The following is an 18,091-nucleotide window of genomic DNA, read 5'->3' as shown; positions in this document are numbered from 1 at the left end:
GCTGAGGATCACTGGTGAAAACGGACCTAGGTGGGAGCAGGGACGCTCGGCTTTCAAAAAAACCCCATACACCCTTGCATACTTCTTCCGCCACCAGTTTGCCATTGGGGACAAGGGAGAAACAAATTAATTTTCAGTCCGGCGGTGGGTAGGGTAGAACATTAAATTCTGGGTAACTAACTTTACTGCCGATAGTAGCCACTGATTTGCTCACTCTTGCAAAGTCTTCAAACCAACCAGCGACGGCCGAAGCAGCCTTCAATCAGAGCAGCGGCCTCGTATTCAATGTCATATGGAGTTCATTAAGAATCAGAGAATAGCGGATGCATTGGCGCAGCAATGCTGAAGGGCTTCGAGAGTAGCGTGTGCGTATACTTAATTGGAGGCGCCATTGTTCACATCCGGTCTCTCTGCACGTGGAATACTAGGCACACATCCCGCAGCGAGGACAACGGCAGACACTGTGAAAGTAGCCTGTTAAGGGCGCTGATTCACACTACATCAGTCACTGAACATAAATACTGACTGCGCAACAACATCTAGTACAAGTAAAACCTATGACTAGAACAACCACCGTAATGTACGGATTGAATGCGCGCGCCAGACTGACTGCCATGCTTTGCTGACAGTACATGTATCTACACACTGCGATTACGAGTCAGCCCTATATGGTTTCGACTCCATTCGAAAAAACAGACTTTTTAAAATAGTCAGGACATGCTTTACGTTTTAGCTGTATCTCACTGTGAGCACTCCCTTTGCACGCCCACTAAGCAGTTTTCATATCTAGTTGGTGTTGAAAGCGATGCTTAAAGGTCGATCGACTCTCTTATCGTCGAGCCTGGGTGTAAACTGAGATGCCATCACTGAAGAATGTAAAGGTTAAACAGGCTTGCAGTGGTTGCCCGCTGCCAGACACCGAAAGCTATGAAGAGGAAGGGGCCGTTCTCTGTCCTGTCACGTTGGCACTTTCTCCTTTAGCCATGAAAGAACAAACGAGCTGGGAAGAGGTACCTTTTAGACCCTACGGTCAGGGTTACGTCGGCTATCGGGTTTTGTGGCATTGTGGTGCTCTGTGTGTGCTCGGCGTTCGTTTGAATTCAGATGCACCCCCTTCAGGCGAGCGCTTATCTTTGGAGATGGCATAGACGCTACTCTGTTCCTTTTTTTTATTTTATTTTTTTTTATTTTATTTACAGAGTTTAAGGCTTTATAGTTGTTGTAGGACTAAAATACTCTGTCTCCTCAACAACGCACATGTTTCTGTGCGGAATTCTAAATTGTCAAGCTATTTATATGGAGCTGACCACAACCGCCCGTACCCGCCTAGTGTAAGATCCTGTTTATTAATGGAACACACGTATCTAGTTCTCCTAACCTCCTTTTCTCCTCAGTCTTCACCTATTTTTATTTAACTGTTTGCCAAGAGAGGTGCTAGGAAAAATGTAGGCTTATTTTACTTTCTGAGTAAGAGTTGCTTTACTGAGCACCGAGTCTTTAATCCTTTCTCTCCCCTGTCCCCACCCATGCTCAATACTTCCACATGAGTGTTATTTTAAATTATTAAGAAGGCCAAGGAGAAAAACCCATCCGTGCTATTGCACGCGCTGTACGTAAAGGACGCTGGCGGCTTAGCGCCGTTTTGTTGGCCCGATCCATCACCAACGTTCTATTAGATTATGCAGTCCGGGGCAGCATAAGCAGCCGCTATCCGGCCTCATATTATGCACAATCCAAATTGAGGCTTGGAATTTATTGCTGGTTCCACTCGCTCCAGTTATCCCGCTGCCTGATATCGTGCAACATTTCTAGAAACTGCCCCCTCTCCCGACAAATGTCAATACGTTTGTGTTAAACACTATGCGCTTTGCATACCGATTTGCTCGTTGCATTGAAGAGCCCGGAGCAGGTAAGGGGAGAGACAAACCAATTGTTGACCGCTTTCCTAAACTTGGCCTCATTTGCGTCTTTTCGGCAGCGAAAACCGTGTTCACCAGAAAAATGTGACCCTTCAAATGCATTTTTCCATTGATCTCCATCACCATCAGTGCCTTGATGGCACTGTTAATACTATTTTTAGCGTGGTGCTCATTTGCGAGGCATGCTGTAGTAGTGTATGCTATTGGAAATGTTTATAATGTTTTATGGTGACCATCCGATCCCAGGTACCTCAATGCGCATTAATTAGCAACTCATTGAGGCGTGCTCCGAGCGGCGCAGATGGGTGTCTGCCGCCTCCACCCCCCGGGCGCTCTCAGTGCAGCCCTGACGGGTGGGTGCACATTAAACATCTTTTTTATCTGCTCCTAAATCAGGGTTTTCTCTTCTTTGGGAGAGGGGGTTGGTTAATTGTCATATGTCAACCACAACATTTGTGTTTAAAGAACGTTTTTACGAGCTCAGATAGTGAGCGGATAAGAGCTGGGAGTTAATTAAACGCATTTTGGGAGAGGGGCAAATGTTGGGAGTGGGGGCAGAGAAAGAAGTGTGGGGAGGACTGCAGAAGAGCTCCTGTGTGGGTGTGAAAAGAAAGTAAAACAAGCATTGGCATAGCCAATATCTCTCGCCTTTGGGACCTTATTAGTGTTTAGCCATGCAACAGTTGATGTTGTTGCACCAAGGATATTGTGCTGCATAACTAAAATCGTATATGTTCCCAAAAACGAGACCTATTGGCTATGCCAATGCTCTCCGTCCCCCAACACACTTTTTTTTTTTTTTTTACTTTAATAAGTGCGGCGCTGTCTTTACGGACACCGCGCCTTGCGATGCAATAGGTGTTGCTTTTCGTATTGTAAATAACAATGCCTTTTAATTTTTTTAAAGGCATTGCCATGTACAATGTCAATAGCTCAAAATAATGTCATTGCGAGACCTATTGCATTGCAAATGCTTGTTCCAAAATTAGGATAATGAAAGACTGGGGAAAAAACATACCTTTCTAACCTGCGCTACCTTAGATGAGTAAAAGCTGCCACTTGGCAAAACTCACATTAGCAGCTACATTAACCACCAGAGTTATCTTGGCAATTTATTGATGCCTTAAAACTGTTCAATATACAAGGAACTCTGCAGTGCTTTTAAAACTGTTGCACTGCTACAAAACCGGCTCCCAGTAGCAAAAGCAGCCCCTTTCTCTCATTTGGTTGTGTCTTGTCACCTCTAAAAAATTAAGCTGTTTGGTAATCTGGTGGAGAGATGGCTCTGAAGATGGTCAGGCTTTTGACCTTGTTCTCTCCATCTTTATAAGTAGAACTCTTCAATAGGATATTTTTCCTTTTTTCGTGAGCTATTGCTGTAAAGTGGGACAAGACAGTCTCAGATCCATGGCTTGTTGGTAATGTAGTGGCATCAGAAAACCTAAACAGTTAGGTGAATTGTACAGCGCACAAAGCTAAGTCATTTTCACAAGTGAGCTGCAGACTTAAAGTAATAGATTTTCTAAGAAGTTCTGCGCTTCTCATGTTCACTAGGTTGTGGTTTCTCTGACGTAAATGTGTTTTACACCGGGTATTCTGTGCAAAGAAGCCGATCTTGCCTCTATTTTGGATGTAGAGCCGAGGGATACCAGGATTAGGCAAGTGTTTCAAGAGCAAGCACTGTAACAGGTGATGCCAGGCTATTTTTTTTTTTTACATGGTAGAGATATTTTTGGCTGAGATGGAGAACTTGAGATAAGTCTGTGTTTCCACTGGGGTATGTTGAAGAGAACGTCTAAGAAAAGGGTGATTTGCTTTCTTCAAGTTAAATAGCAAGCAGATCTCTGCATTCTGGACGATTGCAAGGATTTGACGATGACGATCAAAATAATAGGAGGATTGCAGGTCTGAAGATGTAATACATAAACACCAGTACAAGCACACCTGAGCAAAAGGGCGACATCTGGGCAACATCACTGAGGTGCAGGCAGTCCCACAGAGCCACTCCTACTGCAGCCAGTGCCAAGAGGCCATAAATATTGCTTTATGAATTATTGAGTAGTTTTGACCCTCAATCGAACAGTCATGGAGTTGCCACGTAAGCCTTAATTTTTTGGGCTGAACGAACAAGAAATGTGGGTGTTTGAGGACCATAAGTAGGTAGAGAGTTGCATGAAAGTTTTGTTAGTCACGGTCATGAGGCTGTAACTCAAAACCAACAAGTCTTTCAAGTTTGCCTCTTCCATGCTCTCCTGGCTTTACATATTGCGTATCCCCAAAGGCCTGGATCTTCTTGTCCTCTGACACTCGCTCCTCTCTAGCCCCAAGTCCTCGGTTAGAAGTGGGCTGGTAAGGTGTGAGTTGTTGACCAGGCCCTATAGATACCATTACCCCTGGGTGAGGTATTTACCGGATTCAGTAAATATTTTCTACACTGAGTTTGTATGGAAGGCTGGAGATGTGGAATTGGTGTTTACCGCATCGACTTCTGCATGTATCGAATTTTTCTCACATTCTCCCAGATTTTCTCGCACATTTCTCCCTTAAAAACATCAACAGTTTTCACCTGCTTAAATCAGCAGGAGGAAATTGAATAGTTGCGGTATTTACTGCAAAATCCTGGATTCCAGTCTTTGTGCAAACAATCACACTTGCAACACAAGCCTAAATCTACTCTTTGGGCCATTCTGTCCCTGCTGCCGGGCTCTAGGAAACGTCTGGATTTCACCATGACGACAGCCAGTATTTAAGAGTGTGTGTTGGTCTACAATATTCTGCAGCCGGGTTTCCCCTTTGGTTGTTTGCATTTGTAATATGAGCGGTTTCAATTGTAGATTGAAAACCTAATAGAAACCATTTTCTGCTCCGCTCGCGGTGCTCCAGTTTTCGGATTTATATTGAAATGGTGGTGCATCAGAATGTGTCAGTGGTTCCGGACTCGGGGATATCACTGGGACACAGCGGTGGGGTCCATGGATGACCCTGTGTCCGCGTTTGCACGAGCACCAGGCAGCGGTTGTGCTTCACACCTACGAGCTAGTCCCGCCTTCGATGGCACATGCAGGCACGTGCAGTCCGAGGCTTACCTGTGTATAAATACCGTGTTTTCAGCAGGAAGAGACATTGTGCGGTCGCAAACACTACATCAGTGGAGACCTGAGGCGTCACGAATGGGGTGGAGTCTTTTCCAGAGAACACACTATTTAATGGCTGTCTTTAAAGGTGTGTGTTCGTAAACCCAGTGTTCATCGTTTCTCGTGTTGCCAAGGTTAACTCAACGTCTCTCTCCTGCACGGTAGATAACAAGTGTCTGTTGGGTTGTAAAATGTTTATGCGTTCTGGCAGGTGTAGCGGAGCAGTGACCTGTGGAACTTGTTTGTACGGGAGTTTGCAATCGCTTAAAATACTGATAAGAAGCCATATAAATCAATGTTATTGCTTTTTGTGGCACACCTGTGCTTCGAACCCCATACTACCCGTCCTTACACTTGTGCTTTGTGTCCTTTCAGATGGGCTGAGTTGCAACTGGTCCACTGTGTACCGGAAACGATGCCTTCTCGTGCACTGCCGGAGCATCCCTCTTTGTCTAAGACTGAAAGGCGGTGACGTAGCAGAACTACTCGCAGGTAAGGCGGTGTGATGAAAGGTGCCCACTGGAATGGGTAAGCCGTTAGCATGACCGGCGGTGGAATGAGTGCTTCCTGTAGGTGGGCCTTGGGGTGTGGTTCAATCCCGTACAAATAATGGTCACGGCCGTCCTCGCCAAGCATACGTCACTCATTAACTCCTCGCGGGCCTACATGCTGCTGACTGAGCGATACTGGCTGAGGTCATTTGTGGACCGTTGCTTGTTGACGGCACGGTTTTTATTGCCACGCTGGCCTTTACTGGCATTTCAGCTCACCCAGTGCTTTGGTATAGGGTGTATAGGCAGAGTAGAGTCCAGCACAGGGACTCTCAAAAAGGTAAGATAATCTGTGGGCACTACCCCCCACCATCCACCCAAATAATGGGGCAACAGAGATGGAGCCAAGTTGTGCATACATACAGAGGAAGTAGAGGGTGCCCAGAGAAACCTTTTTAAACTCTGGGGTTCCAGCAAGGCTACAGCTGCGAATCCATTGTGGGTTAAAATGATTCAAACTTGCCTGTAATGCACTTTTAATGGTATTACTCACTCATTCTAGAAACATTGGCTTCAGCAGCACGAGTCACTCATTCAGTAATCTTGGGCCCAGACACATGGGCAAGCAGGTTTCATTGTGCCCTACGTACACACCATTCCCACGTCACAGCTTTGTAGTCGAGCCAATCAAGCTTAACTCTTATATTGGCAAACCCATAACTCTAGGCCAAAGGAACATATGTTGCAAGTTCTCATTTTAGAGACTGCTAACTATTCCTGAGGCTTAAATTTGACATAAATCTCCTCTGCATAGTGTGGGCATGTTGTCCGAAACTGTCCAGTGACTGAATTCTATGAAGACAAACGCATATTGTCTCTTACCGTGTGCTTAATAGGTTGATAATTAATGACCATTTACCATTGGCTAATAATAGCACTAAAGGTGCAATGTACTGCAAATAGTTTGCACTCCCAACCAGAAGCTCTCCCTAAACCCCTGCACCCTCCAACATTATTCTCAAAGGGGAAGCTGCCCAACGTGGACAGCTTCCCCTCTGTAAATGGGTTGTTACCGGTGGGCGGGATGCAGCTAAGCTCACCATTCACTGTGGACTCGAAACTTCCGACTCACTAGGCAGAGCAGGTTTATGGACGGTGGCTCTGAGACGCCATGCTTGTTTGAGGACTATTGGTTTTTCTGTGGATGTCCAGTCATCACTCATGGTATTGCCGTTTGATGGCTTCTGTCTTTTCGGACATAAGATGGATTATGCGCTGGAACGCTTTAAGGACAGCAGGGCTACGGCCAGATCCTTGGGCCCTTCCATGGCCCTTCATCAGTTTCACGCCGCCTTTTGAGGCTACGAAAGGGGCGTAAAGCTGCGTCCTTACCTGCCCAGCCACCACGACTCCCAAGCTTAGTAGTCTCTGCATGGCCGCAGACTCGACTCCTACAGGTCCCGTGGGTCGGGTGGCCAGCGGTCGGGTCAGTCCTCCAAACCCCCTTCAGCCGCAGCTTCCAAGTCCACCCGCTTACCATCATGAGCACCCAGTGGGAGGCAGGAGTCACCATCGCCTCCGCCACTGTCAGTCCATAACATCGGACAGGTAGGTTTTGCAGATTGTCCGAAGGGTCTACTCCTTCCCCTTCAAGGAGGGCAAATTACTGGTAGTTCAACATCTGGCGGGCTCTTGGAATGCCAAACTGATGTACTCAGCCGATGATTCCTAGGGGATCACAGATGGCATTTCCATCCGGATGTGGTGCAAGGTCTCTTTCAGCAGTGGGGAGAGCCTAGGTTTGATCGGTTTGCCACCGACGAGAATGCACAATGTCAGCAGTTCTGCACGCTGGAATTTCACATTAATCTTCTTTCTGCCCCCTTTCTCTGGTTCTCCTGTAAGTTCTTTCCCTTGCCCAGCATGGCTCTACTCTGGGTACCGTTAAGGAATATCTTTCTACAATCTCTGCTTTTCATCTGTTGCCTGACCAACCTTACTTTTTCTATGTTTCCTCCCATTCTTTTCGTTATGCCCCAGTGAGACCTCAATCTTGACCTCACTTTATTATGTGCGGTCCCTTTGAGCAGCTGCACAATTGTCCACTCGTGCTCCTTACCATCAAGATAGCCTTTCTCGTGGCTATATCATCCGCCTGAAGGATCAGTGAGCTTCAGACCTTGTCATCCAAGCTTCTTTATCTTACCATCCACCCAGACAAATTGGTGCTTCGTACTAGAGCTTCCTTTCTTCTGAAAGTGGTGTCTCCATTGCACTTAGACAAATTTTTCAGTCTGCCTACTTTTTATGCTCCACCTCCTCCCTCCAAGGAAGAGGAGCGACTTCACCATCTTGTACCCAAAAAGAGCTTTGTTGTTCTATCTTGGCCACACACAAGAGTTCCGGGTGGACGGCCAACTCTTCGTGGGGTATGTTGGAGCGAAGAAAGGACGGGCCGTACAGAAGATAACATCTCCCGATGGATCGTTCACTGTATCAAAATCTTCTATGCTTTGGCTAAGAAGCAACCCTCTGAGGGTTTGTGCACTTATTTCACGAGAGCTAAAGCTGCAACCGCTGCATTAGATTGCGGTGTTCTGGTCCTGGACGTCGGCCAGACTGTAACATGGGCTTCCTTGCACACATTCAGGAAACCATACTGCCTGGACAGTCTGGTCCGTCGGGGTGGACACTTTGCCCGTTCAGTCCTGCAGCACTTTTTTGGTAGACCCATCTCCTGGGAGGTATTGCTTGGGTATATATTCTAAGTTAAGGAATCTGTGGCTAAAAGTCTCTATCAGATGAACAATTTATTTCCCTTTGGTAACGCCTTTTCTGGGAGCCACACTTTGTAGCTGCAGATTCCTTACTGACCCACCCTTCTTCCCTGCTCTGTCTCGGATTTCTAAGGACAGGGCTTTCCCCTTTCAGGGCCCTAGTTGTCCACACCAGTGGTCAGTGTACTTCGTGTCTCTGCACCTCTGGCGTGGAAAGTCGCAAAGAGTAACGGACATCAGTGCTCCTGTGTGGCTCCCATATAGGCACAGCAAACGTTATTTCCGGCGTGGATGACTCCAACAACACCACGCGGAGCCGAACAATGTTGCCTACCAATGCACAGGGGCACAGTTCACAAAAAATATCTGGATACAGCCTGATGACGCCTGGGGATAGTTCTAAGGTAAGGAAACTGTGGCTAGATAGTCTCTACCAGATAAAGTTTACCAAAGGTAAGTAACTTGTCCTTTGGTGTTTACTCTAAAGTAGAGTCCAGGACATTGAAGCCACGATCCAGATGCTTCAGCCTCTGTCCTGGATTTCAGTGTGGATGAATCGAAGGCTCCTAAGACTGTTGGCCTCCAGCATCTTGCTTTTTGATCATGCCAAATGGCACATGCAGGCTTTGCAGTGTGATCTGAAATCCAAATGGGCGCAGCTTTCTGGGAACCTGTCCGCTTCCATCCAGGTATCGGAAGAGACTGCAAAAAATCTGGAGTAGTGTCTGCTTGACCACGATTGGGCCAACAGCCGACTGCTCTCCTTACCTCACCCAGATCTGACGGTGGTGACAAATGCATTGCTGCTGGATTGAGAGTGCAATCTGGGAGTGGCAGAAATCCGAGTTCTCTGGTCTTCGACAGATTCACATAGCTTTGAGGGCAAACAGCAAAGGTAGGCGGGAACAAGTTCTCACAGACCACACTGCTATGTGGTACTGCAACATAAACTTTATTGCATTTTAATAATAAGAGACATAGCCACTTCACTATTTCAAGGAAAGCTTGACATTCTACACGAGAAAACAAATTGTTGCAATTCTCTCTCATTAGGATGATCAAGGCAATGCCATGTTGCACAGCAAAAAGCAGGGCATTGTGGGGTCTTTGTTCCTCTGCCTGTAGGCTTTATGGCTCTGGAACTTGCTGAAATGTCAAGGCATTTCTCTGGTCATAAACCATCTGCCAGAATCCCCAGAAGTCAAGAATAACAAATTCTGCTACCCCACTTAGTGGATCACAAATGATAGTCAGACCAAGAGGTGGTGCAGGGCGTCTTCCAGCAGTGGGGAAAACCCTGACTTGATCTCTTCGCCACCACTGAGAATTGCAATGTCAACACTTTTTTGCACGCTGGAGTTGCTAAAAAGGCTCTCTCATTTGGGGGGCACATTCCTCCTAGGGTGGAACTAGGGACTTTTGTATGCCTTTCCGCCCCTGCCTTTCCTGGCTCGCATTCTGAAGACGATCAGGAATAACTGTACCCAAGCCACCTTAGAGGCTGTGGACTGGGTGAGGAGAGTGTAGTATCTGGACCCCCTGGGCATGACCATCCGGTGTCCGATCATGCTGCCACTTCAGGAGGATATTCTGTCACAACAGCAGGGCAGGGTCTTGCGCTTGGACCTAGCCAACCTTCACCTCCATGTGTGGAAATTGAATGGCGGCAGTTAATTCCGCTTGATCTCACGCCTGAGCGTATTGATGTTATCTTGATCGATAGATACCCTTCCATATAGTCATTGTACGCCGTATGCAGGGACAAGTTTGTGGACTGGTGCTGCAACAACCAGATGGACCCATTACAAGGGCAAACTGTTGTATTTTTTTCTTTTCAATGTTTAACCCAGCGCTGACTTGCACTGGGCACGGTCAAAGTCTACATGTTGACTCTTTCAGCTATTTTGCGTTTGCCGGATCAGCCTTTTTTGCTCAAATCACCTGTTGTGGTAAGACTTCTTAAAGAATATAAAACATGTTCCAACCAAAGTACTTTTGTGATACCGAAGTAGGACTTGAATTTGGTTCTCACTTTTCTTATGCGCACATCTTTTGGGCCTGAGCACAGTTGTCCACTGCACCTCTTGACCCTGAAAACATTCTCAGTTTTGACATTGATCGTACCAGAAACCATCCAGTGAACAATCTGCTCTTTGTGGTTTTCACAGGGGCAAGGAAAGATGAGGTAATACAGAAAGGAACCATCTCTAGGTGAATAGTCCTCTGTGTTAAAACCTGCTACACACTAGCAAAGAAGCAACCCCCTGAAGGGTTACGGCTCATTCCACTCAAGCCAAGGCTGTTACTACTGCTTTGGCAAGAGGAGTACGCATCCTGGATATCAGTCAGGCTGCTGTGAGGGCATCAGAGCAAATGTTCACAACGCGCTACTGCCTTGACAGGTCTGTAGGGATGGGCTTGTTGCCCGTGAGGTCCTGCAGGACTTGTTGGTCTGAGTCATTCCACAGACACACCACCTTGGGGAGCTAGTGCTTTGGTATCTATTCACTAGGCGAGGAGTCTGTAGTTAGAAGTATCCATCAGAAGAACCTGTTACTTACATTCGGTAACACTCTTTCTGGTGGATACAGACTCTAACCACAGATTCCTCACCACCCCTGCTTTAGAGTTTCTCCAGTTCCAGTCTGATGCCTGGTAATATTCATAAACTGAGGAACCCGTGGTGAGGTAGAATAACCACCGAAAGAGCGTTACCAGGGGTAAGTGAACTGTTCTTTTTGCAGCACAAAACTGTGCTCGCCCTGAAATTTGCACTTTCCTATTTAGTTAGTTTCTTTTGGTTTCGTAATGATTTATACTTGCTTGTTTCAACTGTAAGACCACGCACACACTGTTGTGCATGACCAGTATCATTGTAACTGCAACATTTTTTGGAAAATGTACGCCTGCTAGGAATAAAACTAATAATATATATATATTGACCTGTGAGCAAGGGCACAAGGTGTCCAAAACGCGTCAGGCTTGAAGATTGCAATAAAATAACATCTGCCTCATATTGCTGGGTTCGAGTCTGTGTGCCGGATGGAAATACGGAGAATTTAAGTTGTTTTTGTGTGTGTGTGTGTATATGTATATGTGTGTGTGTGTGTGTGTATATATATATATATGTGTGTTATTTAAAAAAAAAAAAATCTCTCAACCTCACTAAGAGTTCACTGTAAGCTTGTTTAGTTCAATGAACGTCACTCAAAATTATTGCATGATGGAGAAACTGAAAGAGGGCTCCTGCACAGAAGCATTTTGTCAGTTTTGTAAACACCGAGTATTGCCAGAAAATACTTTAATGTGCAGGTACATTTGGTGTTGCCTATTCTGCTCCATTCTTTTTAACACTATGTTTAACGTTACTGCAGGTTTCAAAGATTTTACGAAGAGGAAGAAAAGAGATGGCCGGGCAGTGTTATATTTAAAAAGAAGAGCTGCAAATGAAAATGCCACTAATCCGACCAATGATACAGTGACCTCAGCAACAATGCCAACTACCTCACCAACAATTAAATTAGTGACACAAGCAACATCAGAGCCACTAACAGAAACATCTTCAACCACCAATGGACCACTAACGGCCACTTCAGCGACGCCAAAGTCAACCAGCTCTCTATCAACAAAGGTTACCATACAAGCACCTGTAAGCACCACTCCTTTAGGCATTAAAACAACTTTACCGACTATTCAGACAGCAACCCATAGCAAAGAAACGATGTTGGTCACCGAACCAGCAGTTGTATCTTTATATACAACCTCAAACTCTTCTACACTTACAACGTCTCTCACTCCAAAAACCACATATGCAACACCAGGAAGCCAGGTAACAGCTGAAGCTGCTACAGAAACGTCGCCCTTGACACAGACATCAACAGATGAGACCAGCTCCTCCACCACGAAACCATCCCCGCCAACAAGTCCACAGATTTTTACAGTACCCTCGCAACCTGAGCCAACCGGTTTCATAACATCAACCATCAAATCAAGTACACTCGGAGAGGCTGATAATTCTACAGTGGAAATAGATTTCACCACCGCAATACCAAATGCAATTAATACATATACCACTGAGCCTCAATCACAGACCTCCGATTTGGAAACCATAAACACCACGCAGGTGGCCAAAAATGATTCTCTATTCGACAACACAACAGATGCCCTTCTTGTTAACATAGTGACCAAAGCAACCACCGCTCTTTCCGAAATTATTTCAGTTGTAAAGACCCCCAAACCCCCCCTTTTACCTACCACCACCCATAAACAAACTGTCCCTATTAAGACTGAAGAGCCTCTAACTTCCACTGCGACTCCCAAAAAAGAAACTACTTCGTCTAAAACCACACTGCCCATTTTACAAGATACACACAGAACTGGTTCAACAAACGTTACCCCTCAGAGCTCTACAAGCATCCCAGGGGACAGCCAAAACGATGTGAACAATGACAAATATTTGAGTGCCACATGGCCTTTAGCGAGATATTTGATGGACAAAAGTTCCCTTTTAGCTGTTCTTTTATTTGGTATTGTATTTTTCCTAGCAGTAGTTTTTGTATTTGCTGCCCAAGCCTATGAGAGCTACAAAAAGAAGGACTACACCCAAGTGGACTACCTAATCAATGGAATGTACACTGACTCAGAGCTATGAAATGACACTGGCAGAAACTACAACCTGATATTTTAGATGCTTCTTTTATATTCGCTTGAACGACAGTGAATGACAGTGCTTCCAAATGAATTACGGTGCAATTTAGGAAATATGCCATGGACTGTTAATTTTAACATTTTATCACAGTGGATCAACGGGATGCCTAGCAGTATTTTAAAGTTGGAAATAATGCAAATCAGCAACCTGATCGGAATACAATCAATGGCTAGCCCATTGAGGAATTGTTGGAGCTGTATAATTGAGCCTTTCTTCCATTTTAATATTTTTTTTCTTCTTTATGCCCCGAAATCAGGTGGGGGCAGGGAAGGTGTACTATCCAGCACTTTATCTTCTACTTTTGTATTTATATAAAATGTGTTAAAATATTGCAACATAAAAGTGCCATTGCTAATTTTATTGCTGATAACTGTCTTTTCTTCTGGAATACATGCTAACGTGCCAACAATACAGCTATATGATTTTATTTTTATATACATCACGGAATAAAATGTTAAATAAAGATAATTTTGGGAAGAATTGTGACTTTGTATCGTATGTTTATTTATTCCATTACAAAACTAGAGTGACACAATTTCAAGTGAGCTGTAAGGCACAGAATAGTAAATGATCGAAAAAAGCAAGCAAACTATTGTATATAGAATAAGAACTGAGTTGCCATCATCATCGTTGGAAATAATAGCCCAGTCATACCACATGATCTCTTTGCCTTTGTGGATCTTCCTTTCTTTTAAGTCCTTACAGCAAAAAAAAAGAGAAAAACACAAGCTAGCTAGATTCTCCTATATAAAGGCACACATTGAACAGTCCTCTAAATAATTCTATAGATGACAGGTAATTACATTTTATTTTAGCAGTAAGATTGAAGGCTGAGCTTTGGTGACATTTCTGTTTACCATCTTCACTTTGAGTCCTCAGCCTGTAGAAACAAGCAGTGCGCTCATTTGACTTTGAGTTTTAAGGAGACCTTACAGTTGATGAGATGATCACCCTAAGGGACTTTGATCTTTTGCGACTGGAGGAATGCCCAGCCTCTCAGGTCGGAGCTCGCAGACGGGCGTCACCGTCATATATTGCACAGCGAGCCCACCAGTCGGTTTGTACGCCAATATCATTCATTCTGGTCAATGCACAATGCAGCTTAACATGTTTCAACCCTCCTAGGTCTTAGTCATATGCCAAAAGCAGGGTAGTGAGCCAGTTGTTTTTTAAGCACCTGATACATAGATATTGAAAAAAGACTTCCTTATTAGTAATTTCATCAAAATAATGCCATTGATATTGGTCAACAGTTCATTTCAAAAGCAGGCATCTGTGGTCAAAGACTTTTTTTTTCTCCTTCAAATATGGTTCTTAATTAGTGCACAGACATTCATGCTTATATAGAATCATTCCAATTTGACAACATATCATACGTGGACCCACAGTATCCATAGTGCATTGCATTTGTGCTAATCACTATGTTACTCTCATTGTCTCAAGGAAATCGATTTCATGTAGGGCATAGTAATTTATCGTCCTGCCACTTACGAAATACAACACCTCTGCAATCACATTTTTTTTTAAATATATAACGGAACAGTTGTTCAGAGTGGCTTTGTGCATAATTAAAATTGCTTCCTGATCTGTGCAGGGTGAAAACCCCTGCACACCCTGGCTGCTTCAATTGTTTTCCAGAGTTCAAGTCTCTCGGGCAGGCACAATGCAGAATAACAAACTCGTACAGCCACTCACAAACCCACTCACACACCCACACAGATACTCTCACACCCACTCACAGACATTGACGAAGGCCATGGGGCCGAAACGCGTTTCTCAGTTTGTGTTGCAGGCAATGAAATATCTTTTAATTACCCACTGGCAGTTGCTATAGGTAGGAGCTAGTTTCCATAGGGAAAAGCTTTTTTTGATTTGGATATATCTTTGGCGCTGTTTGACGAATCATTGTGAAATTTTCCCCCAAAAGTGTCCCTTATGGTCTTGTACATGAAAAGTTTTGGGGAGGTCCGTGAGGCTGTGAAAAAGGTGGGGGGGGGGGGGGGTGGAGGGGGAGTGAGTTTCCCACGTTAATTCCCATGGGGATTCTGAACAGGACTACAGCCTGAACCGCTGGACGGAATTGCATCAAATTTGGAAGAAACCAATCAATCCGAGTTTGTAGAGTGCACTTCTCGCCCATGAGGGTCTCATGGTGCTGGGGGTGGGGGTAGGGTGAGCAACTCCGTTAGTCATTCGTAGAGCCAGGTAGCTCTTGATCCAGAATGCATGCTTTTTGTTATTTGGTGTCAATCTTTTCAGTAGTTTTGGAGATATCAAAGAAAATCTAGATTTGTATATCTAGGGTCGCGACTAATTTGTGAATACTCCTGATTTCATGCAGAGATCTGCTTGGCTGCCAACACTTCAACCAGGAAGTGTTGGCAGCCTTTTTGGGACTTGGCCTGAGCTGAGTCCCAAAAAAACCCATAAAAATAGAGAAAAGGGCATAGGATAGGAATATCCTGATCCCCTAACCTAGGTACTGAGTTTCCCCAGGGACCCCTTCAAGGCAAATAAGCATTTTTGTATTCAATTTTTATTGCAAAATCGTGAACATTTGTGAATTCGCTGCAAAAATTAAAACGATTATTTAAGCTCCCAGGTGGGCAAGGTCATGGGTCATGCTTTAAAATAAAGAGGGGAGGCGCACGCAGCCTCCCTCCTGTGCCTCTTTTGAGCCCCGGCACCACTGCCTGCCAGGGACCTTATTAATATATCGGAGGGGGGCGATGTGGCCCCGTCCTACAGCTCATTGGGGGAGAAAGCCCCTTAGATGCTGAGGGTCCTTGGGGACAAGAAACACTCCTGTTACCACCAGTAATACACAATGGGATTGCTGAGAGCAGCGGAGGCCCCACCTTCTTTCTCCACCCACTGTACAGACCCATACAGCCACTCAAACCCAGACAGCTACTCGCAAACCCACTCAAACACCTACATAACCACTCACACAGCCAGTCACAGACCAATACAGCCAGTCACAGATCCACTCACTGAACTACTTAGCCACTCACACACCCACTCACACCCCTATACAACCATTCACACACCCACTCTGAAAGGTTAAAGTTAGGAAATAAAATTTAAAAAACCTTTGAAATTCACTGAAAAAACCAAGGTTACAGGGACATTATAGTTAGGAAATAGAATTAAAAAGACCTTAACAATTCACTGAAAAACCAAAGGTTAGAGGGACATTATAGTTAGACTCACATTTCACTTTTACAAAGCAATAGAAATTCAACAGTTCTAGTTACCTGAGCTAACTATAACTTACACCACTGCAATGCACTGCTCATTACCTCACATATTACATCAATCATGACATGGTCAGTGATATCACTGATGACATCTCAAATGACATCACTGATTACATCATCCGGTAAGTGTATGGGTGATACTATTTCTAATATGTCATCTGAGTGGCTTTGAGACTGTCTGGATCTATCTGTGAGTGGCAGTCTGAGTGACTTTATGGGTGTGTGAGTGGCTGTGTAGGTGAATACGTGGGTGAGTGAGTAGCTTTATGGGTGCATGGTTTCATAAAAGCAGAAGTAGAGTAGGTGTAAGTTGATTTCTTTTTTTTATAACATTGAGTGAAAAAAAGAGTATTTAAGCTAAATACAAACTAGTGGTAGGGAGAAAGGAATCTTCACACTTCCAAGGAGATGAAGGCTGAGAGATTGGACTCGTGCTGACGGGAGTTCTATATCCCTTTTCAAAGACCACAAGCAGGGTCCTCGGGCCATCAGATAGGCCTTGTTGGTTTGCTTGAACATTAGAGGTCTTCATCCGAAACAATATCGCCATTATTCTGTTGAGATACGCAAATGAAAGGCAAGGCCACCTAAGAAACTTTACAGGCTCATTTTGTTCCTAAGATAGCTTAGCGAGAAGCAGGGGTGGGGGGTTGCAGACCAAATGCAGGGAAACTCAAAAATACACTTCTAATGCTGCAGAGTTTTCTAATATTCTATTTATTAGTCGCTATTGTTGCCACTGTTCGGGTTAGTTTTATAGTCACAACCATACACATCATGGGTTCTGATTTTAATAAAAGTCATAAAGATCTATTCTTAGCATGTATTTTCATTGTAAAAGAGGGTTGGGACCCTACGAATACCTAGCACTCCTGTGGCTTTCGCAGGACTGATTGCTGCCCAGAACGCACCACCCTCATGTAACGGGCTGGTGGTTCATGGGTTATAATCCACCGGGTTCTCTGAAGTTGTTATGTTGACTTAAGTTGGGACTGCCAGAGGCTCTAGCGAAACCAAAGCTCGGGCCTTATTCTCTAAAAATTTCAGAAAACATATCAATTTAATGTAACAGTAGCTATTTCTCCTACCACTTATGTAGTGCACCCTCTCCACTTCAGAAGATTTATTAAGATTCCTTCTAAGAATTTTGTATAGTTCCAACACTCCAATGTAATGCAGAGTTTCCAGTAAGTCTGTTGTAAATTCACCTCCTGTGGATAAGCTTACCCTCAAGTGTTGTGCTTAGAATATACTTTTTCAGTCTTTTTAAAGGGACCTCTTTAATAACTACTGATTATCCGATAGCATACGTTATTATAAGACTAATGGTTTTCATCATACATTTCTGTATTGCCAAGCGAGGCAAAAATGCTGTTGTCTTGACCTTTCAGTAAGATGCTTTTATATCCAGATAAGTATTAGAGCTGTATAGAATTTGGCACCTTTATCATATGGCCTTTTGTAGATTTATTTTGCTAGAGAGGAAGCCATTCCCCATAATAATTGCCTTGCAGTTATCCATCAATATCTTTAGAAAGTTTGATTTAGTTCAGTTTTCTGCATTTGTGAAGTACTTTAGCCTTATCTAATTGTCAAAGTGTAGCAGTGGGTGTGAACAGAAAACTGACGTTCTCCACTGCCGGAGTAATGAGCCATTGTCATTTGTATAAGAAGTTCTTAGATTCACAACTCATCCATTACTTGGATTTCAGGCTAATGTTGTCATATAGTCGTAAAAGAATTTACTGAAATTGTTTTAATGTATGGTTTTTAATATCACCGTTTTGGTAAATGGGCAGACA

The 18,091-nt window shown here is 44.3% G+C and overlaps 1 protein-coding gene across 7 annotated transcripts in view; it reads left to right on the top strand.

The window, feature by feature from the left end:
• The window catches only part of C3_1H11orf24 (chromosome 3_1 C11orf24 homolog), a 233,419-nt gene extending 219,910 nt beyond the window's left edge, over positions 1–13,509 (top strand). For all 7 annotated transcript variants that reach the window (XM_085644794.1, XM_085644790.1, XM_085644795.1 and 4 more), the window contains 2 exons: positions 5,429–5,545; positions 11,696–13,509. In XM_085644794.1, the coding sequence (XP_085500920.1) occupies positions 5,429–5,545; positions 11,696–12,972 (1,394 nt within the window). In that variant the 3' untranslated portion in view covers positions 12,973–13,509. The remainder of the gene's footprint in view (positions 1–5,428; positions 5,546–11,695) is intronic.
• The last annotated feature ends 4,582 nt before the right edge of the window (positions 13,510–18,091 follow it).

This window comes from Triturus cristatus, chromosome 3_1, assembly GCF_964204655.1.
Source record: "Triturus cristatus chromosome 3_1, aTriCri1.1, whole genome shotgun sequence".
NCBI classification, from domain to species: domain Eukaryota; kingdom Metazoa; phylum Chordata; class Amphibia; order Caudata; family Salamandridae; genus Triturus; species Triturus cristatus.
This window is presented reverse-complemented; position numbering and strand designations above follow the sequence as displayed.